Source organism: Thunnus thynnus, chromosome 1, assembly GCF_963924715.1.
Source record: "Thunnus thynnus chromosome 1, fThuThy2.1, whole genome shotgun sequence".
Lineage (NCBI taxonomy): Eukaryota > Metazoa > Chordata > Actinopteri > Scombriformes > Scombridae > Thunnus > Thunnus thynnus.
The window spans coordinates 35,037,605-35,062,803 of NC_089517.1; the positions used below are offsets into that span (position 1 = coordinate 35,037,605).

At 40.5% G+C, this 25,199-nt stretch overlaps 1 protein-coding gene across 1 annotated transcript; it reads right to left on the reverse strand.

Moving 5' to 3' along the window:
- Positions 1 to 942: 942 nt before the first annotated feature.
- znf507 (zinc finger protein 507) lies at positions 943 to 25,199 on the reverse strand. The gene is made up of 7 exons (XM_067596430.1): positions 25,061 to 25,199; positions 20,934 to 23,342; positions 18,284 to 18,401; positions 17,975 to 18,083; positions 10,576 to 10,680; positions 8,521 to 8,655; positions 943 to 7,202 (listed from the first exon to the last, which is right to left on the reverse strand). Exons 2-7 carry the CDS (start codon positions 23,337 to 23,339, stop codon positions 6,749 to 6,751), a joined length of 3,327 nt encoding a protein of 1,108 aa, XP_067452531.1. The 5' UTR covers positions 23,340 to 23,342; positions 25,061 to 25,199; the 3' UTR covers positions 943 to 6,748.

A 25,199-nucleotide genomic window follows, 5' to 3' on the forward strand; every position in this document is an offset into this window, starting at 1 on the left:
AACAAGACTTGAGTATTGGTGGTGTTGATACTTAAGTTATAGACTGCACATCCCTGTTCCTTTCCACAAGCCATCATACTTCAACTCAAAGTCTGTTTACAGATCTTGGGGAGTGCTACTGCAGTGAAAATAATTGTCTCAAGTGACTCGCTTGAGTCAGCCTTGGTTGGGGCTGAAGACTACAAGTTTGAAAATGAAAACAATCTGGGGGTGTGGAGTTAGACAGAAGTGAGTTTACTAGATCTCTTTAGCCCGGTCCTCATCTCTGCTGGAGGCTATCGACTCAAGGCTACATTAGCCGCTACTGGCCTAACACACCCAAGTCTTCGACCTGACTGCTGGTGGTCCAGTTGCATTGTGGGTAATGATGGCACCAGGTTTTGACATGGAAGAAGAAAGTGTGGAATGAAGATGACATCTCTAGTTCTGTTGCAATGCTAAATCGATGGAAAATTCTTTTGCACATACAAATGTGTCAAAATACTTGCTCAATAAATATGTTTCTGATTCTAAAGATGTGAAAAAGCATTTACACGTCAAATAAAACAAAACTATTAAATTCAGATTTTCTCGGTAAAATATTTTAAATGCAAAAATCAAAAAAAGACAAAAAGCAGCTGTTTATTTCTCCGTCTTTATTACCAAAAATACAATGGCAAAATAGTGACATAATACTGCCTATGAAGTTCTAGAAATAAATAAACATAAAGCAAGCGTCACACTGCTGTCCGAGACAACTCCACGTTGAACCTCAATTACAAAACTGAATATGAGCAAAAAATACACGGATCAGGACAGACAAGTTACATCCTCTCCACCTCCTTTGGTTTAAATGCTCGCAGCTTATTTTACTGCGTTTAGCTTAAATCCGTCAGTTCCCTTGAAAAGACTGTGAGTGAATAAGAACAGACCCAAAACTATCTAAAACTGGCTTTTTTTGTCTTAATTTGTTTTTTTTTTGTTGTTTTTTTTTATTTGTACAAGAGCGTTAAAAAATAGATTTTATCTTTTAAAAAGTCAGTTTCATGGTTCTACAGTATTCCTCTACAATATGTACATACTTAAAATACAGTACCAAGTGATTGAGCTCATACTGGGTAAGATGTCTTTCAGAATATGAAAGGGCGGTTTCACATACTTGGTTTGTTGTTGGTTCTGTTTCCCTAAAACCGTTGAATGAAATAAAAATGAGGATTTTCCTATACAGAAAACATTAGGTGTTAAACGCAGAACCCAGTATTGTCACAAAAAACAAGATTTTTTTTAGTTTTATTTGACTTCAGTTTTGGCAGAAAAGTTAAAATTCTAGATTGAAGAAAACAAATGACACTTTGAACCAAAAGGCACAATAAACTATGACTAATTTCACTATGACTGTCACAAGTTACTGCTTTCAAATAACCTAATATGGCACAGATTTATGGTTCCATAGTTGTGGTGTAAATTAAAACTGACTAAGGGAAAGGTAAAGGGAATATCTGAACTTGTGTTCTCTTTGCCAAACTCTTGCTGTCATACTTGCGGTGTCTGCCGGCTGTGTTGACACACTTTTGCAATTTGTGGCAGCAAATGGGATATGAAGCAGCCTGCAAAATCCCACTTGACCTACATGCATTTACCACCAGGGGAATGACTCAAGATGTACTTCCCAGCTGTTAGAGCACACTTTTATCCTAATTCCAACATGACTTGATTAGGAATTGATTTTTCTCTTCTTCTGTTAGCTGTTAAGCTAATGCATTCCAATCCTAATACAAATATTTATGATAATAGTGTTATATTATACATTTAATATAGTCATCCATTTTATAATGACAGAATAGGAGGCCACTGGTGCCACAGGACTATTTGTTACATGGTTTGACCTCTTCAAACCACACTGAACATATGAACACCTGGTATCTCAACTTGTCAAGTTCTTATGGTATTACTTACAAACACTGTACAGTCAGTTAGGTGTATAATTTAGATTTGAAGGATAATTTGTTGGTTATGGTAATATTGTGTACACTAAATGCAGAGATCTGGGAGCTGCATCAACACAATGAGTCAGGCAATCAGACAGGTTGTAAACAAGCAAACAGTAGAGTATATAAACCACTTTTTTTGGAGGTCAAACTGAAAGTGAGAGCAACTTAAGTAACTTTAAGAATCATCATTGCACAAGTAAAGTAAATAGTGGTGTGCACACATTAAACTGAACCAGGAAGTCAGTCTGTAAGCTGATGTTTATAACTGACACTTTGAGTAATCATTTTAATATTCATCTTTGTTTTCAGTTCCAAATAAGTTAGCTAACCTGATCCCAGTCCTTTGTCAGTGCATAATTGAGTCAGCTTGATTTGATTGTTGATGATTTGACAAAGAGCCTGGATTTTTCAGTTTTTCAAAGCCATCTCAAAAATGATCTGGAGCTGCTGACAGAGCATCAAGTCCTTAAATCCAAATCTTCAAGCAGGAAACTGAAGTGCAGACATTCACAATTAGCTGAATCATGATGAGCCTCACTTATGATCTTTTTTTCAGATACAAATGTCTCCTTGTCTTAGAAAGGGTATCATGAAAAATGTTGATTTCAGTATGATTTTAAATGAGAACTAAAGTTGTTGTTGTCAGATGATCACTTTATGATATGCACTTGCATAATAAATACTAACTGTATACACTTTGATTGTAATACTTGGCTGAAAATTTGCAGTACAATCAAATCTATTTGATTTTGGCAGCATTTCATTGCTAGAATATTTCTATTGTGACGAGCAGGAATTTCCAATTAAGAACTAATTACTGCAAACAACTGTATATGCTTATGTTTGAGAGAGCCTCACTAATCATCACTTACAGTCTAACTGCACTCACTAGTAAAAATAAAAGGACTACAATGTTGAACACTGTAAGACCAGTAACAATACTGGAACACAGATAAAATGAGACTTATTGTCCATGAGTCTGTTAGCCCCAGTGCATGCTGGGAGGCTTACCCACATACCCATATCTTAATTGCAATCACATAGTCAACACTCAGCCAATGATACAATTGCTGGTTTCTGTTGAAGAACCAGGTCAAGCTGGATGAACAGTTTGCTCACAACATGTCTGATCATCTGAGTCCAAGTAGTAATAAACCAGAATCATCCTTTAAAGCTCATTTTTGGGGTTGAATAATTACAAGCTGTCAGAGTAATACAATATCTGCATATGATAGAAAACGGACAGGCAGCGTGTGTCTGGTCCAGTCTTTAGCTCTCACTGCTCATTTGAATGCATGCCAAATTAATCAGACAGGAAGGACACTCAAGTCCCACTTTTATTTTATTATTTTTTTTCCCATTCAGACCTGTCAACGTCCTCCTTAATTCTGGCACGTAGAATTGTAAATTAAAAGCCAGACAATAATTATTTGCAATGATAATGAGAAATCCAGGCCAGGTAACAGGTCTTTGAGATAGAGATTTAATTTTGTTTTATCCACTACGCTACACACACACACACACACACACACACACGCATGCAGAAACAATTTCAAGCTGTTATGTAAGGCAGGGGTGGGGGGGTGGGGGGCATGAATTATGGATATTTCATTTTATCTTAATTTCCTCAGCCTCTCCCTGTGTGGATGTAAGTAACGGATGGCATACTGATGAATTCACATGACACAGTGTGTTCAGCATGACACACTGGATGGTGTGGGACCTTGACACTGAGTGTTTTAAGTTTGAATGTATTTTTCCTTTTCTTCAATGTATGTTGAATTTTCTGGAAGTTTTAATTTTTTTTTTTGGATGCGATCTTGATGGTTTTTGGGTGAGATTGTAGCAGAAACAGGAATGTTCTCCAGTAAGGCTCTCTGGTAATTAACATTAAAGCGTCAGCAATGGTTTTTAAATTTGCGACCTAATGAATGGCACAGATTTTTTTAAAAATGAATTAAAGAAATAGTTCAACATTTTGAGAAATATGCATCTTTGCGTTCTTGCTGAGAGTTAGACAATCAATGCCACTTTTATATCTGGTCCGTTCAACATGAAAACTACAGCCAGAGGCCAGTTAGCTTAGCCAAAAGACAGCTAGCCTAGGAAACAAAATCCCTCCATGAGCACCTCTAAAGCTCAGTGATTGACACATATCTTGTTTGTTTAAGCTGCACAGAGAGTGTAAAGGGCAAGCTGTGTTTTATGGGAGGTTATGTGCTAAGCCCGTCTTTATGTTAAGTTAAGCTAACCAGCTGCTAGCTTTAGCATGGTATTTATGAGAGTGGTATCAATCTTATCATCTAACTCTTGGCAGGGAAGTAAATAAGCATATTCCTTGGAACTTTAAAGTGTGACACATTTTGGTTGCTCATGATAAAAGTGGAAATTCTTTGCTGATGTAAATCTCTCGTCACTGACTGTGTAGTTTGTTCACTTTTCTAAGCCAAGCGATCGAATCACCGCTCAAATGCACTTCAGTACGTACATCAGTAAGTGAATACGTCACCATTCATACCATCATGACATTCTGCACTGATTCTGACTGTAGTAAGTTGTTGCTGTTGTTGGTTTTAAATGTTACGTTCAGTTCAGAACTAACAAACCTAGAACTATTCCAGCACTGTTTATTATTGAGTTATTGGTCATGAGGGGAGCCCCGCAGCTAAAAGCTACTGATTCAGTCGGTGACAATGCTGATTGTGTATAGTCAGCTGAGTTTAAAGATTTGTTCTTACATTTACTGAACAACTCTGGGTTCTAACCATTGACTGCATAAAAGATGAACGTCATGACAGCTCCCCAAAAGTGAGGTCAAAACATCTTGATTGCCCCCTGGTGGCTGGCTGCAGTATAGGTCATAAATCCTGCCCCCTCCATGTTGGCGGATGGGACATGAGCCAAACTAAAATATTAAAGTACACGTCAAATAAATTTTTCCCAAAGATGGTTTCTGTCATTTTAGGTAGTTCTCATCATACTGATGTTTGTCCAAATGCTCATTTTCTGATAAGTTTGATTTTAATTAGTTATTTGATGATATAAAAAGGGGGTGTGGCGTCATGATTGACAGCTGAGACAGCCGCTCTCAAACCTCAAGTCAAACCTTTTGGCTTCACTTTTGCATAGCGATAGGAAGTGGTTACACGTCGTCCATATTTATATACAGTCAATGGTTCTTACATGCATCCAAGTGACTAGATAGTTAGATCTGTGCCAGTGGTCCTGGCATTCTTCCATTTTCTGCACATGCTCAGCATCATTTGAGAAATCAGAGCTCAATTTTCCTCCGTTCAGAAAAAGCCACTTGCTGCAATTCATGAAGCAATCCATCACTGTAAACATGAAGCCTTCACTGATCGAAGTTTCTGCTCTATCCTTATTACATTTTGCTGAGTTGAGTGTTTCCATATGAGAAATGCAGTAATTGTGTTACACTCCTGCTTCCTGTCAATCACAAGAAACCTCAAGAACGTGTCGCCTTACAAACTTTATTTTCACATCCATGTCTCCTTATTTCAGGCATGTTTGTTAGCAGTCATTTCAAGTTGTGTTTGACACTAGAAACTTTGTATTTTAAAAACACTGACAAAAAAGGTTATATAAAAATGTTATTATATACAACATAAATTGCATGGGCTATAAAAACGGACTATAACTCTTCAGGACAACGATACTCTTAAAGTGAGCCTAGCACCACAATCACAAGTGAAAACAGGTGTGTCTGATTCTGTACATCATATTCCTGCTTTCAAATATCGAGGCACCTTTCAATTAAAATAACCCCAGAACTGATTACCTATGCCAACTTCCCTTTTTTTTTTTATCATTTATCATTCCTTTCGTCAACATGCCCTGCACCTCCACCCTTAACCAACACCTCTGTCGCCGGTAGACTACAATCATTGCAGACCGATCTCTACTTTCTCTGGTCAACCTTCAAGAACTAATACCTTCCTTCTCTGCTAAAGGTGCTACTTACATATGATCCAACGAGTAAAAAAATGACACTCATACGAACAAACAAAAATAGCAAATAATAATAATCGATTGCCTCTTTAAACTGGCTGAACGGAAACTTACATGCATACAAATAAACTGATAAATATTAAATCATATTCAAGCTGTGATACATGCCTTTTTAGGCATTGGTGAGTTTGCACATGTACCTCCTTTACTTGGCTAGAGCCTCAACGGTGTCAGATTAAATACATTAAATATTACAGTAGCAATAAAAGAGCTGCCTTGTGGTCAATATAATGAATTATACTGGAAAATATGTGAATTTTTCTCCGTTTCTGATGAGGGATTGTGTGGTTTCGTGAGGTATGAACTTGTCCCTGTATAGTGAAATATCTAACTTGGATTAGAGCTCGAAAGTGTCCCTCGGAATCAAAATCACTTCCCTAACAGACACATTTTGTGTCTCTTTAATGTCAAATTATGAGACAGACATTAACCGCTAACAATTTTGCTCTGTTTTTTTTTTAACATTCCTTTTAGTAAAAGACATCTCATTAATTTTCAAGGTTCAAGGTGTTTGGGTTGGACAGTAGTTATCACAGCCTCACAGTTGTTACCCTTTTGACACCACAACTGACCTAGCCAGAAAACATTCTGAGAAATGACTATAAAGCCTTACCACTATGGTACAGTAGATGTGAAATGGTAACACCATGATATCCATCACAACCACCTTGAGGTAAAGAAACATCATGAAAGACTTTTGTGGGCAGCAGATGGTTGTAAGAGCGCAGTTTCAGAGGGAAAGGCGGCTCTCACTCTGCTGTCTGCAGGCCTGCTTGTGGCTCTGGTTGCTGCTGCTGCTGCTGCTGCTCCTTGTTGAGGATGATGCTGATGATGTCCCCCTCGTGCTCCTTCATGTGCTCCATCAGTCGCTCTTTACTGGTGGACTCGAAGCCGCAGATACAGCAGCAGAACAGAAGCACGCAATACTCCATGCCGGGGGCCTGGCCTGTGCGTGTCTGGCCCTGGGACTGGAGCTGTGCAGGGTCCTTCCCCTGGGGGCTTGGAGATTCACCTGACCACTGTGAAGGGTCTGTAGTGGGTGCGGGGAGGCCTGTTGAGCTGTCCGCAGCCAGGCTAGCTGCTGTGGTTGATGTGGGTGTTGGCAGCGGTTCCGCTGGGCTCTTGGCTTTGTCTTGTGAGGGCTGGGTCACTGCGCGACGCTCTGCCACTGACTCCAGAACCGCTGACAACTTCTGAGGAGCACTGAGGAAAAGACATGATGGGAGAGGAAGTGAGATGAAATCATTTAGATGGAAAATAACTCTTTGAGTAATGTTTTTTTAAAATGTTTTCCCATACATTTAAAAAGTACAATGGCTTATGTATTATTTATGGTGTTTGACTTATTTATATTGTAGTTACTTTACTAATTTACCCTACGACATGACATATTTAATGCTGCAAGCACTGAAAGCATGTTAGTGAACTTAAAGAGTGTATGCTGTCTGAGGAACGCTCTGCAATCCAGAGTAGCTGCTGATCCAGGCTTTTTCTGTATTCTTCATGCCATTTAGTGCCTGTTTTCATGCACATACTGAGCATATTAAATTCTCTCACCTTTTTGCCTTTGACTGCTCCCTTTTTTCTGAGTGAACTAAAAGAGCCGCAACTCATTGCCCCTATGATGCAGCGCATATTTGTAAGAAAGCTGAAGACAGCAATTTAAAAAAAAAAAAAAGACGTATCAGCTAAACTAAAGCCGGTAGAAATACACGGATTCCTTGAACTCTGACACATCTGTTATCACTCCTCTCTCTTCCTTAACAGCAAAGAGGTGAGTACAAAACATTCAGGTAGTAGTTTCTCATTTTTAGCTGACAGTGACTGTCACTTCCTCCGGTTAAAATGTCAAACGTTGCTGGTGGCAGATCCTATCAGCTGTTGCTAATTAACGTTAAGTAACTTCATAACTTGCCAAAATTAAACGTAGCTGTTATCAGGTTTGTGTGCTGTCTGCAAGTTGGTGTTTGTACTCAGCCAAATATCATTTGTGAGGGAGTGAAGAACCTCCAATCTGTAACACTACTCTACATTCGCAAAAGAACTGTTTTTCCAGTTCCTACAACTTCAACAGAGTGATGTGTCCTCTCTCTCTAGCTGATCGCTTCACTTTCAGGAGCCACACTCTCCAAGTTAAACAATAAAATATAATGTATTATGTTTTATTTCAATGGATTTTGGACAAAGATGCATGTGGTTAGGCGATCATGTAATTTTTTATGCGCTGTTTGTGGTATTTGGATGACCTGCTTTGTTCACTGTTTCACATAGGAGCTTTATTTTCAGTGTGCAGATATTCTAGCCGTCCTCACAAGAAAAACATCAGTATAGGTCGAAAATTCAGGCCGGCAAAAATGACCTATAGTTACGTTTACGTCTTCTAGCAGCGGTAGTAATTATGATGCTACTTACATTTAGGGTGTTTTTATTCTATTTAGCTCCAGTTCCAATGTATCTATTTGTAAATACGGAAAAAGCAGAAAGAAACCAGAAGTACAGATGCCACTGTTCATGTGTTTACCGGCTGCTCTGGGAGATGGCCTCGTTAATGGCTTTGTTAACTTGCTCGTAGTTGTAGTTCTGGTCTCCGGCGTGCTTCCACATGTGGGATTTGAGTGAAGGGGGATGACTGCACACGTACCCGCACAGAGAGCACCTGAAGAAAAAGGAAGGGAAGCAAGATGAGCAATACAGTGAGAGCGGATCAAGTCTAAGTTGATTTAATATGCGCGCTGAGGTTCAACTAATCCAGCTCCTACTTTCTATCAAGAGGAATCATCCCAGCTCAAGACTCCGCAGGGGAGACTGAGCTTGAGAGTCAGAGACAAGGAGTGGAGAAAGAGGAAAAAGGATTTACAACAGGCTGGAGACAGCATTTGTCAAAAATTAAAAGAATTATAGATCTTTTCTTTATGAAAGGTTCAAATCCTTAAAAGTAGCAAGAATCAGTTGAAAAACTGGGCAGTCACATTTACATTCAGGATAAAGAACTCAAGTAATGTTGCGGTGTTTACCACAACATTACTTCAAGATCATGGACAAGATCTCATGAGAACAGGTTGAAGAGAGGAAAAACAAGTGATCCAATAGGCTGATGTGTGAGGCTATTACAATGTTTTCCAAATGGGCACTAACAACAGACTCAGGAGCTGAGCAGAGATTGAACTCGACCACATTGAAAAACAAATTATGTGACTTTTGCCCACTTGACTGTGTTCTTTATCTCCTAAAAAAAAGAAAAAAGAATGCTACTTTTGCATCGTTGTCATTAGCTTGTTTCGTCTGAACGGGCCAGCTGCTTCTGGACACCACCAGAAAAACAAACACTTATGGAGTCGACAGGTGGTTCGATGATGACTCGAATCGGCGTCAGAGCATGCTTGGAAATTCACAACAATGGGCCTGTTTATTCCTGCCTAATACCTTGAATGCTTCAATAGTCAGAAATTTAAATGAGCAAAAATAAAAGCACATCCAATCACCCCAATGAAGAAAAGAAAGTCAACTGGCATAAAAGTACTAATTCCATCACCTAGGCCTCTTTGGTACCAGAAGCCAGTCCAACTGTCAGTGGTTACAATTTCAAACCAATAGCACAGGCATAAAAAAAAGACAAAGTATAGTATATAATAAAATGTTTCTGAATTATGGATTAAATCTTTTGCTACCAATCCACAGTCCTTACAAAACCCCGTTATGACAGTGATAACTGAAGAGGCACTCCACCGGCATTATGCATAAAAGTCTGCAGCCTGCAACCGATTTAGATATGACTTAAACTTAACACCTCCCTTGAGCAGGTAAAGTCATTCCTTATTAACTGTTGTCATGTCAGAACAGTTGGAGAAATGAAAAAGACTAATGATAAAAGAGTCAGATATTTCATTTTCCTGATATTTACACCTGGAGCACATTGGCTGTGACAGACCACATCACTTTATATTCATGATGACACTGACATGCACGCTGGGGTATTGCGGTGCATGGTTTGTATTACTTGGATTAGACAAGTGCCTTAGTGTAATTTTATGCTGAATTCAGTTCTAATCGGTTCATCCAGAAGTCAAATTATTTTCTTATGTCTGTTATTTGGCTTTAAGTTATACAAAGTAATTCCATATCAGTTAGTTCTGTTACTCTGTTATATTCCAAACATTGATCTATAATAAAGATCAAACAGATTGTCTTTGATTCCAAATTGATTTTAGAGATAGAGTCTGATATATCAATTTTTCCATCATCACGGCCCCCTTCGGGCTGTGGTAAGTTCATATTTACTCTTTCTTTATTTTACCACTACAGATCTGAGCTCAAGCATTCAGTCAAATGCAAATCAACAATCAGTGTGTCACTCAAGGTTGATGATATTTGACATTTTAAAGAGGACAGAATATTCACTCCCATTCACTTTCTTTATCCACCAATCAGGAACCTTGCAAACTCATTTCTCAACTCGTGAGGATTCACTTGTGTGGTCACACACACACAGGCTCAAGCCCACATGGACTCAGACAATGGCAGGTTCATTTAGCCATTCTTATCACCCTTCTCTGTAGTGAGGATGCACATTACTCACCTGTACTGCTCCAGCAGCTGCACAGCCTGGTGCTCCTGCGGGTGCCTCCTCATATGGCTCTTTAAACTGTTCATGTTGGTGGTGGCGAAATCACAGCTGCAACACCTGGTGAAAGGAGAGAGGAGACACAAGAGATGAGAGGTGATTAAGAATCTGTTATATCCTGTTGCTGTTGTTGAGTGCTATCCGTCTGAATGCAGTACCCCCTCCTGTTTTGGCCCCCTTGATTTCATTATTGACAACCGACTGTTTGAATGTAGTGCCTCCCCTTCCCTTACCTTTTGATCCGTATAATACCCTTACCCCCCTAAATGATTAAGTCTGGGAGCCCCTTCCTATCCCCTGCTTAGCTGACCCTTGATCTTGTCTGTGTCAGTGTAAGGTCTGAGTGCAAATGCTTCCTACCTTCCTTCCTTCTGACCTGATCACAATGCCTTTACCCATTAATCACAACTGTATTTGCCAACGGTCTGATCATCGCTCCTCAGCCCACTGTATAACTGTCCCTCTGCCCTGGCTCAGTCTACTGCCTCAGACCCGCTCTGTGTCAGTAAGCTCACTGTATTCTGGAATACTAATAAACCACCACAGCAAACTCTGAACAAGGACTTGGGTGATTTTCTTCAACAGAAGACATGGAGAGAGTTTAACACGCTGCCTTTTGAGGTCAATGTGTTGCTTCTTTTCACTTGTAGCCTGGAGGGACATAAGGGATTTATAGCAAAAACACTGAGGAAAAAGCCACTTTAAGAAATAGAATAAATTACATTTTCGACTTTGTTGCACTTTGGATGTTGCGGTTGAAAGATGAAACTGACTCTTTAGTCGCTTAGAGGCAACACTGTACAAAGACTGCAGACAGAGGCTACACTTAACCCACAATCCTACTGCATGGAGATACAGTGACAGACAAAACAAAGAGAGCTGCACTTTATTATGTGAGGTTTACTGTGGCCAGAATATCAAGAAGACAGATCTGACTAACTGAAGACAAGTAGTATTTAGGCTATTTAGAACAAACAGTCTTACAGCACATTGCTGGATTTTATTTAGACTAAGTAGGATTAAGTGTTACTCATGCAAATATAGCACAGAAATGTGAGCTATGTCTAAATATGAATGCTAACGATATTTTTTTCCTACATTTTTATAATAACATTTGTAAGCACATTGTCCAGTCTCCGGGTCAAGTTAGTTATTTTACTGTTACTGGAACTCTTCTGCTATACATGGGTTCTTCATATTCCAACCATGTTCCCTTGCTTGTGTATCATAACAAGAACATTCATGTGTATTCACTGTGCTGTGGTATCTAGAGAATAAAGTGGCCTTGCCTGCAGGAAACTGAAGTGAACTTACAGATTATAGGTGCTGTTTATAGCGGAGATTCAAAGATTTAAAGAGGGCAACAGCACAATGTGGAAGCACTGTGTTTAGTGGGGATGTTACGCAAATCTATCTGAATCCATTTATTCCACAAAAATGTCTGTATTCAGATTTTCACCTGAAAAGTGTGGAAAAGTTGCCATGAGATTTACCAAAGTAAAGTCTGTTGCTAGAATTAGTATGGTTAGTACGCTTACTCTAGTTTTTTTAAATAAGTCTTCTTACTATAATTTTTTAGCATGGACCTTGAGCTGGGAATGTTTTATTTTTAGATTGTAGAAGTGGTGAGTTTCATTGCCTGTAACATTCACCAATAATAATGGACATACCGTATTAATCATGACTCAGCTTCCTGTTAATAAATGAGGAAGAAATGGCTAAATATGAGCATTTGTCTGTGGTTTGCCTTCGTGTTCTACTATTATGGTGTCATCCCTTCAGTGACTATCATGACTATATATAGTGGCTTCCAACAGTTCCCAAATTCGGTAAGCTGCTGTTTGAGCGGATCAGATTAACAACTGATATCCGATTGACCATCACCACCACGGCTCCAGATTCCACAGCAGTACAAGAATAGAGTGGACCATTAACCGCCTGTCCAAACAATGTCTTGACTGCATCTGGTCCATTGCCTTAGGGACATCACTTCCTGTCAGAAGTTCAATGTTGGCATCAATCGCTCAGCTGTATACCACTTGGATAAGGTCATCTTTCCAGATCCTTTTGGGTAGGTATGTTTTCTTTTGAGACAGGAATCTTACATTGTGTATAGACTGTTGGTAGGTCACTGTATGTGGTGCCCTCTAAGTTGCCTATCTCCAATCCTGTGAGTTCATAATTCTTTACAGGTCTTTCCTGATCCATTGTTTGTAGGAGAACTGTTGTTTCGCGTGCTTTAGGATTCAGCTGCTTCATTAGATTCTCCGTGCAAAATGACACTGAGCTGCCGGGATCAAGGAATGCATAACTCAAGATGAACTTATTTCCTTTATAAAAATTGACTCGGACTGGTATTATCGCTTGTGCACAATCCTTACCGGCCCCAGTCGCTCCACATGCTGAAACAAGTGCACTGCTGACTGAAGTTTCTTTCATTTCAGTGGGGCTAGGCTTGTGTTGAAGTGCCTGGTTTGTGGTTTCCATCTATGTGTAGTATGGTTGCGTGACTCCTTGACACTTTTGAAATGTCAGCCTCAGATGACCCTTTATTAAACATTCAAAACAATGACCATTCATTTTCAGAAAATCAACCTTTTTTGTGTGGATGGGTTTTAAACTGTGGGCAATCAGTTAGTTCATGATTGCCTTAACAGAAACTGTATGAAGAAGCAGAGCCGCTACCTTGTGGTTGTTGTTTGAATGTGCAATTCTGTGCTGTATTTAAAAGTGCAGTGCTGCTTTCAATGTCATTTGCTAATGCCACTTTAGTGGTGAATGTGCTGCCTTTACTCTTTGGTGTTGTAAGATTTACTGTTTGGTTCTTTATGGCCATCCTTTTGATGAAGAGGTGATGGTCTTGTATATCCCCAAACAATGGCTCCAGGAGTATTTTGGCTTGCTTTTCTATGAATTCCACAAGGTACTGAAATCTAGCTCTCCTGATAGTTTTTTGTAAAATGTCATAGGCTGCCATTAGCCATTAGCCATTTTTCCTGCAGCTTGTAAGGACATTTGGATGTAATTGACTTTAAATTGGGGGGAATATCAACTTCATCCATATACTGTAAATCCTGCATAACAGTACGGCATCCTCTTCAGTACGCTGCATAATCATGAAATGCTTTTCCATCGTAAGCTTTAATGGCTGTCTTGTTAAATGCCTTTTCCAAATAAGCGCTGGTTACTTTGATTTTGTTCCCAAAGTGCTCCTTTAATAGCCATTTGGCTTCTGCGTAACCTCTGTGTGCATCCATGTGGGGACAGCTGTGGGCAAGGTTTTTGGGCTGGCTGGAGGTACAATGCTCAAGAAAGTAGAGCCTGTCCTGACTGCTGCTGGTTTTATCCTCAATTAGGTGTTCAAATGCCTGCATAAAAGATTGATATGTCAGCAGATCACCATCAAACACTGCAATCTCCCTAGCCAGTAATAAGGCTAGTTTTTGCTGCATGTCTCTGTGTCTTTGTATAACAGTGCTGAGGTTATCATGAGTATCACGGCTGTGGACTGAATTATCCATACTGTGCATTCTGGAAGGTTTAGACTGTTTTATTGGTTGCCGAGAGCCGTGTTGATCCAGAACAGTTTTCTGAAAGTCCATGTTCCAAACAGTTTTCTGAAGTGGTGTTCTGGGCACCAGATCCATTTGCATAAATTCCACAAGTGAGACTTCAGAATCCAAAAACTCAATGTTCTCTCATTTACTGGCTTCCAAATAAGCATTCATTCCATCTTCTTGAGTTTTATCATCCATTTCAAGGCTTTGAAGAACTTTTATTTCAGCAGCCGGTGTTGCAATTTCTGTGTCCAGCTCCATTTGTTGTACTTTTGTCTTTAGTTTTGCTTCTTGAAGTTGCAATGCTTGTTTGTCCTTTAATGCAGCAGCTCAGGTTAGTAGGGCAGCATTTTCAGCAGCTGCTTTTTTTTTTTTAACATGTTGAGGAGACTGCGGAGGAGGCCTTTGATCCTTTTGATATTCATGACACATTAGAAATGCTGTCCTGAGGGTCAATCCTTGACTGTGCAATTTGTTCTGTTGTTTCTGTTCCATACTTCAACCTCTTTCACAAAGTATTTGAAATTAAGTATTCTTGGCTCATACCAGTCCACGTGATCCTCCTCTGATAAGAGCACTTGCACAGACTGATGAACATTATTGAAATCATTGACAGCTTGATTAAATGCTTCCCAACCATCAGTGACATGATCAGCATTTCCACTATCCACCCGCAAAGCTTTTATTTCATTCATTTTTGCTTTGTGTGACTACTTCTGCCTCAGCAGAGCTCTCAGGGTTGTCAGTCATGTTTATAATCTTTATTATGACCGTTTGTTTTTAGGCTTTGCGTTGCAGATATTTTTGTGCTCCGCTCCTTTAATGTGTTTCATACAGCACAGTCAACAATATCCTTAAACACTGTCAACCTCCTTTCATTTCCACAGCCTGGCTCAGATCGCCAGATATTTACATTCCATTTTCCATTTTTCAAACCACCGTTATAATTCCTGTTTGCAAGTTCATGTTCATCAAACATCCCGACATTCCATTAATAGCGTAGTATGCGGATTCATTCATTTACTCAAGACCGGCCCAATCTGTCAGCTGTGGTGTGTCCCTCTTTTCCAATGCAAACGGTGTGTGTGTGTTTCTTCTTAGTCCTGGCTGAGTTTTTCGTCTTGATTTAGTGGCTTCCAACAATTCCCACATTCAGTAAGCCACTGTTTGAGCAGGGTTGACAACATGCAAACCAAACAATAAGCCGCTGTGGATCCAAAGTCAACAATGGTATTTTATTAATAAAAGATTTTAATGAAGATATTCTTCAACTGACTTTCAAAAATAACAAAACTTAATCAGTAATTCAGCGGTATCCTTTCTGTATTTTGCGGTCAAACAACTGTTCCGCTCCCCTGTCTCACCAGGTGTCGTCTTCCCCAGGTGTCTTTAATCCCTTAATTAAATAAACAACATTCATGCAGCAGCAGAGCTGACCCAAGGGCAGAGCAAGGCATAAGCACACAGGAATCATTCAACATTCATATTTAGCCATACCTAATATATATATATATATATATATATATATATATATATATATATATATATATATATATATATATATATATATTTACATATATTTTCATCTTTATATCAATCATTTTGCATACATTTAACTCCCTTTTCCCCAAGTTATAACCATAACCATAGCTCATAGTTCATTATGGCTCCAAGTTCAACACTATAAGTATTATGAAAAACATTGCCACATGGAGCCTAATGGAGCCTTTTACTCTCATAATTAGCATACACCCACATACTTCTCATAGCTGCAGGTACACAGAGTCAAACAGCAGCTAATGTGTTCATTATCATGTAATTGTGCGTGGAGACACATTGCACATAGATAGCATACTTAGTGTTAACATGAAATACAGCAGAAAGCCAGACGCAAGGCACATTTTTGGTGAAACGACAGACTAGAGAGACTGTACATGTGAACCGATGTTTTTACTACTTGTAAATACAGTGCGGTGAGTGTGAATGAAGTATATGGACAATGACAGATTTTTTGTTGTGTTGTCTCTGCACCCCAGCACATTAAATGTGAAATGTAACAATGATTAAAAGGGTAAAGTGATGACGTTCAGCTTTAATTTGATGGCGTTTACATCCAGACTGGGTGCAGAGCAATGCAGAACTGTGGCCTTGTCGTTATCCACTTAAAGCCAAAAGTCAGCACTTTAACCTTCCTCATAGTCTTTGCTTCATTTTATTTCCAATGTGCTGGAGTACAGAGCCAAAAAAGAGCAGAGAATGTGCCATTGTCCTGAGGCTGTATTCAGACCAAATCAGGCCCTGCGGCGTTGTGTGAAGGAGTGTGGGGGTGTTTGCGCTCTAGAATGTAACTGCTGCGAAACAATCAGAAAATAACATTTTATTGATCTAATTCACCGGCTTTCTCGCTACCACCGCTCCCTCTCTTCATTCACTCCCTAGCTCGCTCGGCCACAGCTGCTCGCTCGCTCTCTCTCGTCTTTATTATAATGAGTCAGGAAGCTGACAGCAAAGTCTAACTTTACTTTTAATGTCATCAAATGAAGAGAAACGTCCTCCCCTCCTCCTAGTAATGTCTTTATACTCCCCCATCGCAGGGTTTTATGGCTCTGATTGGTCTGATCGCCAGCTGTGATTGGTCACCGCAGTGTGACGTCGGGATGCGTTTCTCCAAAAGATGACTCTAGATCCACTTTCTGGCTGCAGGCTGGTGCGGTGCCAAAACCCCCGCTGCCTAAATGCACTACCCACATTCAAGTTAAGTTTGAATCCTCACCTATTCAGATATACTCCTTGGAATATTTATATCCAATCATCAAATATTTCATAACTTCACTTTGACCGTTCTGGCTGGAAACAGCATTTAGAAACAGCAATTAGATGCCACTTGACCTTTTCCACAGCACAAAGAAATCCTGTGTGTATTTTTGTATGGACATTTGACCTTAGAGCGCAAGCAACTGTGTATCATGAAGAAAGCTGGTGTAAACACCTGTATGTGTTCGCACCTCGTGGCAGCTATGTATTAACACAAAGGCCAAGGTGCTAATAGAGAGTGTGGGGGAGAGACTGTGAGAGTGCTGTGTGAGAGGATGTGTCTGTGCCTACACAGTGAGATCTCTGCACTGGTCTGACCATTCCTGGACATGTACTGCCACCTAATGGATCTCTCTAAAATAACACGTACAGTTCATGCACTATTTAGAGAGAAGGCACTCATATGGGAACTAGCATAAGAAAAGGCAGGGACATTGTGCAGAAATTTTCATTGACTACGAACACTACTAGCACATGTAGAGTTTTTACATACATATTAACTCAATTTATTAAGCATATACATTTGATAAATTATCATTTTCATGTACTTTTTATATTGCTACTCGATAATATATATTTTTTTATTTACTAGCCAGCATTTGATAATTAACAACTGTGCATGGACTCCAGTTCAGGGTTGATTTCTGATATTTAGTTCCACTTTGGATCCAGCAAAACACTGGGACTGGTTAAGAACTGAGTCTGAGTTTGTATAACTTGTACTAAAAATAGTAAAAAGTGTACTGCTAAATACATTTGATAAGGAATCAACAGGATTGTTTAGTGTCTTTCATACCAAACTCCTCTGTTGCACCTCTTGTATTTAACTGACGTGTCACGTCTAATGTCAGACATGATTTAATATCAAGACTTTGTTCAGGACCCGTGAACACTTCATTTACTCAGGATTGGTCAGTGAGTGACATGAGAACTTGCAGTTAAGGTGACAGTGTTGCATTGTTACAGGCTTTTGAACAACTCACCGATAAGGCTTGTCAGAGTTGTGAATCCGCCGGTGGTTCCTCACCCCGACATACGTAGAGCTGGTGTAGTCGCACACATCGCACTTGAACATCTTCTGCATGCCGCATTCTGTATCAGAGGGAGAAATGAAGTAGTGTACAACTTTCGGAAAGCGTAACAGACAAAAATCGTAACAGAAGTTGTCCTGTAGATACTGCAGCATGGAAGCAAAGCTCTGATGAGGGAGGAGAATGTCAGCAAGTCATTTAAACTTTCTGTAACAATCTTACCATCCTCAAACATAATGAGGCCATTAAAACACTTTTTACCTTCATCTGTTACCCGTTCAGCTTCCTCCACCGTGGCCACAGTTTCATTAACTGGTGTGAGGGCTGCCATGTCACCGCTGAAGCTGTGGTGCTCCCTTTCATGAGTTCTCAGCTGACTCTGAGTAGGGAAAAAAACAAATAAGCAAATAAAAACAGAGATTTCAAGCCATAGAAATGAAAATACATGCAGCTGATATTCAAAACGCTTTTTCAAATGTACTTTTTACCAACTACGGACTTGCTAGCAGAACCAAAACCAGTCAAATCAGACTTTTTTCCACTTTAATTTTGTTAAATCAACTACCTAAATGCAGGTAAGAGAGGCTATTTGTTTTAGACAAGGCAAAATGGATAAATAACCTGGATGCATAATTGTTCAATTTCAGGCCTTGTGGAAATAAAAAACTACTTTAAAAAAAGTATGGCACATATAAAGCTAAAGAAAACAGAGACTTATTGTCTTATTCTTAAATATTCTATGACAAATGCAGTTCTGTATGTCCGAGTCTGTCTTTGAGGGGCAGTTCACTAAACACTGGGACTGTGTCAAAGTGTTGATTGACAGGCAGGGAGCCCCAGTGATGCACTGTGTAGGTTTAAAAGGCCTTCTGACACACTAATACAACCTCTAGAGCATATATCATAGCAGCGGGCCAGCCTTCACCCTACACAATTAGAAACTTTCTTCGCCTAACTCCAAATCTGTTGGATAATAGGATGAACTTAATAATCTCGGCTGCAGATCGGCACTGGAGTCCCATGATAGCAGTGGAATCAATAGTTTTCTCCTTGGCCTTTATCATCAAACCCAGGCAAACTTACTGCAGCTCTGCAATAGTCTCTTCCAACTTTCATCTTTCACTGACAAGGTCTATCACTTCACACAGGTACATTCCAGTTATCTCTTTAGTCTTTAACTCAACTTTACTGCTTTGGTTGCTAAGAGACGAAGCAGATGTGGAGGCAGGAGAGACATAATCATAGTAAATATTACATTAGAGATGAGGAACAATTTAACACAGACACATACTGTCTCCACATGTAGACACATGCTTTATGATTTGGGTGAGGGTGGGGGGACTACTGATTGTCACACCTACGTAAAAGCCACTGCCTGCATAGTCTTACCACAAAGCAACAACAAAGAAATCTTACAATATTTTTTCTCTGCACAGGTATTTAGAAAAATTCTAGATATTGTGTCTTCACAAAAATCCGTTATCACATGCAATACACTGCAACTAATGATAATTATTATAATCAATTAATCTGCTGCTGATTTTCTTGATTAATTGTTTTGACAATAAAATGTCAGAAAATAGTGAGAAATGGCAATATACATATTATATAATATATAGTTTCCAAAAGCCCAACATGATGCATTAAAATTGTAATGCTGTTATACCGAGGAGTTTCTAATGTTTAGTCTATCCATAATTTATATGAGATGGACAATATATTACAAATACCTCTCAGTATAAACAATACAGTATAACAGCAGCACAAACTACAGCCTCCAAAATAACCGTAAAATAAATCAACATCTCTTTTAAACAGATTAAAGAAAAACTGACCATTGTAACCTTCATGAAGGTAGGATTTATGACAGGGCTGTTGAATTATGCTGCATAAGTTTTATCTTGGTCAGTGCTTTCCAACTTTTTTTGTCTGCCATACCCGAACAGCCCAATCAGATAAGCTCAAGTGCCCCTTCATCAACACCCCTCAAATATGTGCTTATGAATAGATTACAAACAGGATGATATTTAGCACTATTAATCACCTAAAAGTGGATGTTATTACAGTATATTTTCATATAAACAATATACAACCAATAATCTATTACTCTTAGCTAATGATTTCAACTGTTTTACTTTTAGCTATTTTAGTTAACTATTTATCCATTATTCTTAGTTAACTATTGCAACAGTTTCATTACTTTTAGCTAACTCTATGAGTTACTCATTACCTTTTTACAACTATTTCAACCACTGATTCTCAACTTTCAGCGAAATACTTTTAGCTAACTATATCAACATTTTATTTATTACTTTTAACTATGATCTACTTCCACCAATTATCCTTTACTGACTACCACCACTTACTAAGTTTTCATGCACACTCAATTGCAACATGTTGTGTTAATGTGTTATAACTGACTTCAGTTGATGGGCAGCTGTACATTTTTGTACAGCTAATAAAAGGTAATTAGCTGGGCTTTCTGCAAACCCCCAGCAGTACAAGAACCTCTGGTTGGGAATCACTGATCCAGGTATACCTAGTAAACTAGCTAGCGTAACACTGATTTAATCTTTACATTCCAATTTTTATTTCTGGAAAATGTTTCTTTTTAAAAATGAGTACATGAGTAAAAATGAAAATTAGTAAGACTGAGCCTGAGAAAACAAAGTGGTGGACTGCCATTTGCTATTTGCTGGAGAACATCTAAACAATGTTCCTGTACAGTATGTGGCTGGGCGATGCCTGTACTCTGTCCAGTCCACCTGACAAAGACCTGTGAGTCTACTACAGATTAACCTACATCCCAGCTTTCTTAAGTGATTCAGAATTATAAAATACATCTTTTATAATCTAATTCCTATAAAAAGGGGGTATCAAATGCTCCATGTGAGGGTGGGGGTCTCCTCACCTTGTAGTGGAAGGTGTCTGGACACTGTTTGCACTGGTACATCCTTGTCTTGCAGTGGTGGATCATGTGGCTCTCCAGGTCCTTACTGTCCGAGGCGATGTGCTCACAGATGGGACACTGATACGGCTGCCTCTGTCTGTGCACCCGTAGGTGCTGTTTAATGTAGCCCTTGTTGCCACTGCTGTAGCGACACAGGCGGCATCGGTATGGCCTTTCACTGCCAGGGATGTAGTCCACTAAACCGCCATCTGGGGAAGCAACCAACCCGTCCATTCCTGTAATGCTACACATGTAGCTCCCAGCTCCGTCCGCTGCGACCACACCGGCCACGGCTCCGTTTTGGAACTGAGCGTTATCCTGAAGCTCTTTTAAGATGTCCTCGTCTGAGGCATTTTGGTCAGAGCGCTCTCTGAGTCTTTCAATGACGGTGAGCAGAGACATGCTGATGCCAGCTTTAGCTGCAGGACCCTCCTCATCTCCCTCCCCCAGACCCAGGGACCCCAAACCTCCCTCTCTGCTCTCGCTATGAAGCTCCAAGTCCAACAGGGCTGCTGTTGTCTCGACTTCTGAAGCCTTTTGTCCAGCTGTAGTCACCTCTACCAGTTTCTGGCCTGTGTTTGGACTCTGCGTGGGGGAGGTAATGGTCTTGAGACTTACCTTGGTGCTGGAGGTGGGGAGCTCGGGGGTCCTCATAGGCATAGCTACCAAGGCCTCAGCAGCCAAAGAGTGAAGGCGGAGAGATTCAGAATGGGTCCTCTTGCGACCGGCTGGAGGAATGTTTTCATCCCGAGGGGAATCATTACTGATAACGACGGAGGGTTTAATATCCAGGCCGTCAGTACTGCTGCCTAGGACCACCTCATCCTCTACTTTGTTGTGATGTGCAGCTCCCACATTATCCTGCTCCTCCTCCTCAGTATCCAGTAAGCTCTTGTCTCCGTCCACGTCCGGGCTGAGAAGAAGTGGGTTAGTCGCTATGACTGAATCCTCAGCTGACGGCAGGCGCTCTACAATCACGTTGATGTGGCCGGCGCTGTTTGGACCGCTGTTGATGATCTTCTGAGCTGATGACAGCAAGCTGTCTGTGACAGATGTGTTATCATGATGACTATGAATCTCAACCTCGGTCTCCGCCTCTGTCGTCACCTGCACCTCCACCATGGGCTCCTCGGGGGTCAGGTCTTTGATGGGGTATACACTTTCTTCCTCTTCCTCTGCTGCTTTTGGACTTTCACTCTGATTAGAAACTTGATTTAAAACATCCCTTTTGTTCTCAACAGCCATCGGCACGCATAGCTGGAGTTTGAAGGCAGTAGGGAGCTTTTGAAGACTTTTATCCTGGACAACTGGAGAAAGAACGACTATTTCCTCTCTGGTTGCCGCTGTGTTGGAAGCCGGGGCCTCTCTCCTTGTGGGAGCCCCGTCGTCATCCTCGAAGATAGGATAGGAGCAGTCGACCAGGCCGGCGTGCTTCCAGGCATGGGTCTTGAGCATTCGCTGCTGGCTGCACACATAGCTGCAGATTAGGCAGCGGTACAATCCATACTCCTCATAGCTATACCATTTCTTCTTCTGTGGCAGCTCCTTAGAGCCGCCTAATGAGCTTGTGATGTCTGTTCCCACATGGCCTCCGCTCCCAGCCCAGTCCCCATCCTGCTTCCTCAAAACCTCTTCTTTCTCCTCACTGTGGGTATCTGATGGAGAAGAGTCCCTCCTCAGGTTGCCCCCGTTGTCAAAGTGCAACCTGACATGAGCCTCCAACTGCCCTTGGTCTCTGGAGGTAAATCGACACTCGGAGCACATGAGGATGAGGTCACTGTGTTGTTCATTGTGTTGCTTCAGGTGTTCTTTCAGCAGGGGCAGAGTTGGGGAGAGATAAGGGCACAGGCTGCACTGATAGCACGTCACTGTCCGCTTGTGGTCACTGCTGTTGGCATTGCTGGTTACCTCTGTTACCGTAGAGGTGATGTTGTTATTGTTACTGTCACCTGACACAAGGGGAGAAAGGACAGCGTCAGGTGTGCTGACATCCAATCTCACTCCCTCCGTGTTCTCCTCCTCCTTAAAGTTCCTCCTAAGTTTTTTAAAAGGGGAGCCTCCTCTGCTCCCTCTCGTCCCCTCCTCACATCCTCCCCCTGCAGAGGAAGCCTGTTGGAGAACTCTTTTCTGTCCCGCCAAGGTGCAGCGGCGCTGCGGCCGCTTCTCCACGATTTTGCTGAGCTTCTCGATGACCTGGATGAGAGAATCGGCAGCTTGTTTCTGCTGAAAGCTCTGGGTAGCGTCCACCTCGACAGCTTGCTGGGTTTGAGACTGCGAGTGGGATCCCAGTACTGATGGCGTGGAGGAGGAAGAGGAGGCAGCGGAGGAGTGTGAGATGAGTACAGCTACATTGCTGATCTCCTCCATGACCTGGCAGACAACAGAAAACACAGACATTAGTGTGCAATATTACACACAAGGTTTACACTGATTTTGATATGCAAGGATATTTTTTGAACACAAAATCTCAGTGTTCTTCCTGAAATGTATTCATGTCATATGCACAAAAAAAAACTCTTTCACACATGACAGAAGCTCTTTTCATGGCATAGTAGTATCTATGATAAAAATTTCTTTTCTAGCTGAGTGAAATTAACAATAACCTGCTTAGACATGAGCTTACTAATTTTTTTTCCCTCACAGACGTGACAATCAAGTTGCTTGTTTTCTCCGACCAACAGTCCAGAACTGAAAGTTATTCAATTTAAAATGATATAAAAAAACAGACAAAAACAACCAATGTTCATATTTGGGAAGCTGGAGTCAGTGGATGTTTGATACATAAATGATTATCACATTAGTTGTGAATTCATTTCCTATCAACAAATTCACAAATTGTTGCAGCACTAATAATATTAGATATTTTCACATAACCCAGCTCTAGAAGCTGGTTTGTAATTCAAGTCTGTTTGTGTTGATTGAAGCGCCTGCCAGGCTATCGGTTAAATAACAGTATGAGTACTTAATTAACATTAGAAAGCAAAGCAATTCTTCTCCAGTTGAGGAGAAAGATGTGTACTATTTGAGAGAGAATAATAGACAGTATTGACACTGTGGACCACAGTATTTACCCGGGGTCAAGTGAGGAAATTGGCTCTTTAGAAGAAAAGGGAAATGGCCCAAATGACCACTGTGAATTTTGTGACAGCTTAACTCATTCATAATAAGCCCTGTTACTGCTGGTCAATACACAAGCTAGCAAACACGTGCACCATGTGCATCTGTTTACAAACTGAGCTGGAGGGAAATGGTCACAGTGGTTGTATTCCTTTCATCTCTGCAAATCCCACTCTTTCCTCTTTCTCACTTTCTGACCACAATTCATGTTCCCCTTTTCTCCCACTTCTGCTTCTGTCAGACTGCATCATCAAAACAATGGGATACATGTTTGGAGCAAGAACCATTAACTTTCATTCAGCTTGACTGGAGCTGATTGGAAACTAGCCAAGTGCTTTTTATATTAATAATTACAAAGACTTATTAAATTCAAAATCTTCTGTTTGCAATGAGTTACCAAAAATAATGAAAAATAATTGACTTATGATTACAGAAAAAGGTTGAAAAAAAACGTGGCCCTCTGTGGTACATTTGACTCATTTTCATCAGCACGACTGTGAATGTAGTCTGTGTAGACACGATCATGTGCTTCAGCCAGTCTCAGATGAGCACCTGTTATGTCAGGATCTAAAAATATTTCAGCCACTTTCAGTCCAGTGTAGGATGAAGCTGAACACAGCCTTGTAACTCAGACTGAGACACCGAATAATCACTTTACTGGCTGATGTCAGCTGACACGTTGGGGCTGCTGTGTATGAAGAAAATGTTTGAGTAAAAGGCAACAGGAGCCTGTTCCTACTGTTAGCTTCATAGTTAGCCTCACAGCTTGTTGCCTGCTATTCACACTCATACACACACACGTACGCACACACGCGCGCGCGCGCACCCACCCACACAGAGACACACACACACACACACACACACACTGCTAGCTGTAACACACATGTATGTAAAAAGGGCATTTTAATGGTCTTTTCGGTTAATGAGTGACGGAGGAGCGGCTGGCTGTATTTCAATGAAAATATACTCACTGACACGGAAAGCGACTCGACGCTCTTTGTCCTCAACACATAAAACTGCTTTGTTTTATTCGTTAGCCATAAAAAAGTGTCCTCTCTCCCTCTCCCACATTGCAAAATGGCGAGGATGGAATATCAGTCACGTGACTCG

Bases quoted from the DNA above. Each gene is read 5' to 3' on its own strand.
- znf507 (XM_067596430.1), bottom strand. From the start codon at position 23,339: ATGGAGGAGATCAGCAATGTAGCTGTACTCATCTCACACTCCTCCGCT. The intron at 10,681-17,974 runs GTGAGTTGTTCA...TCCTTTCACCAG, and splicing joins AACTCTGACAAGCCTTATCG to GTGTTGCAGCTGTGATTTCG. The intron at 7,203-8,520 runs GTAAACACATGA...TCTTTTCCTCAG, and splicing joins GCCATCTCCCAGAGCAGCCG to TGCTCCTCAGAAGTTGTCAG.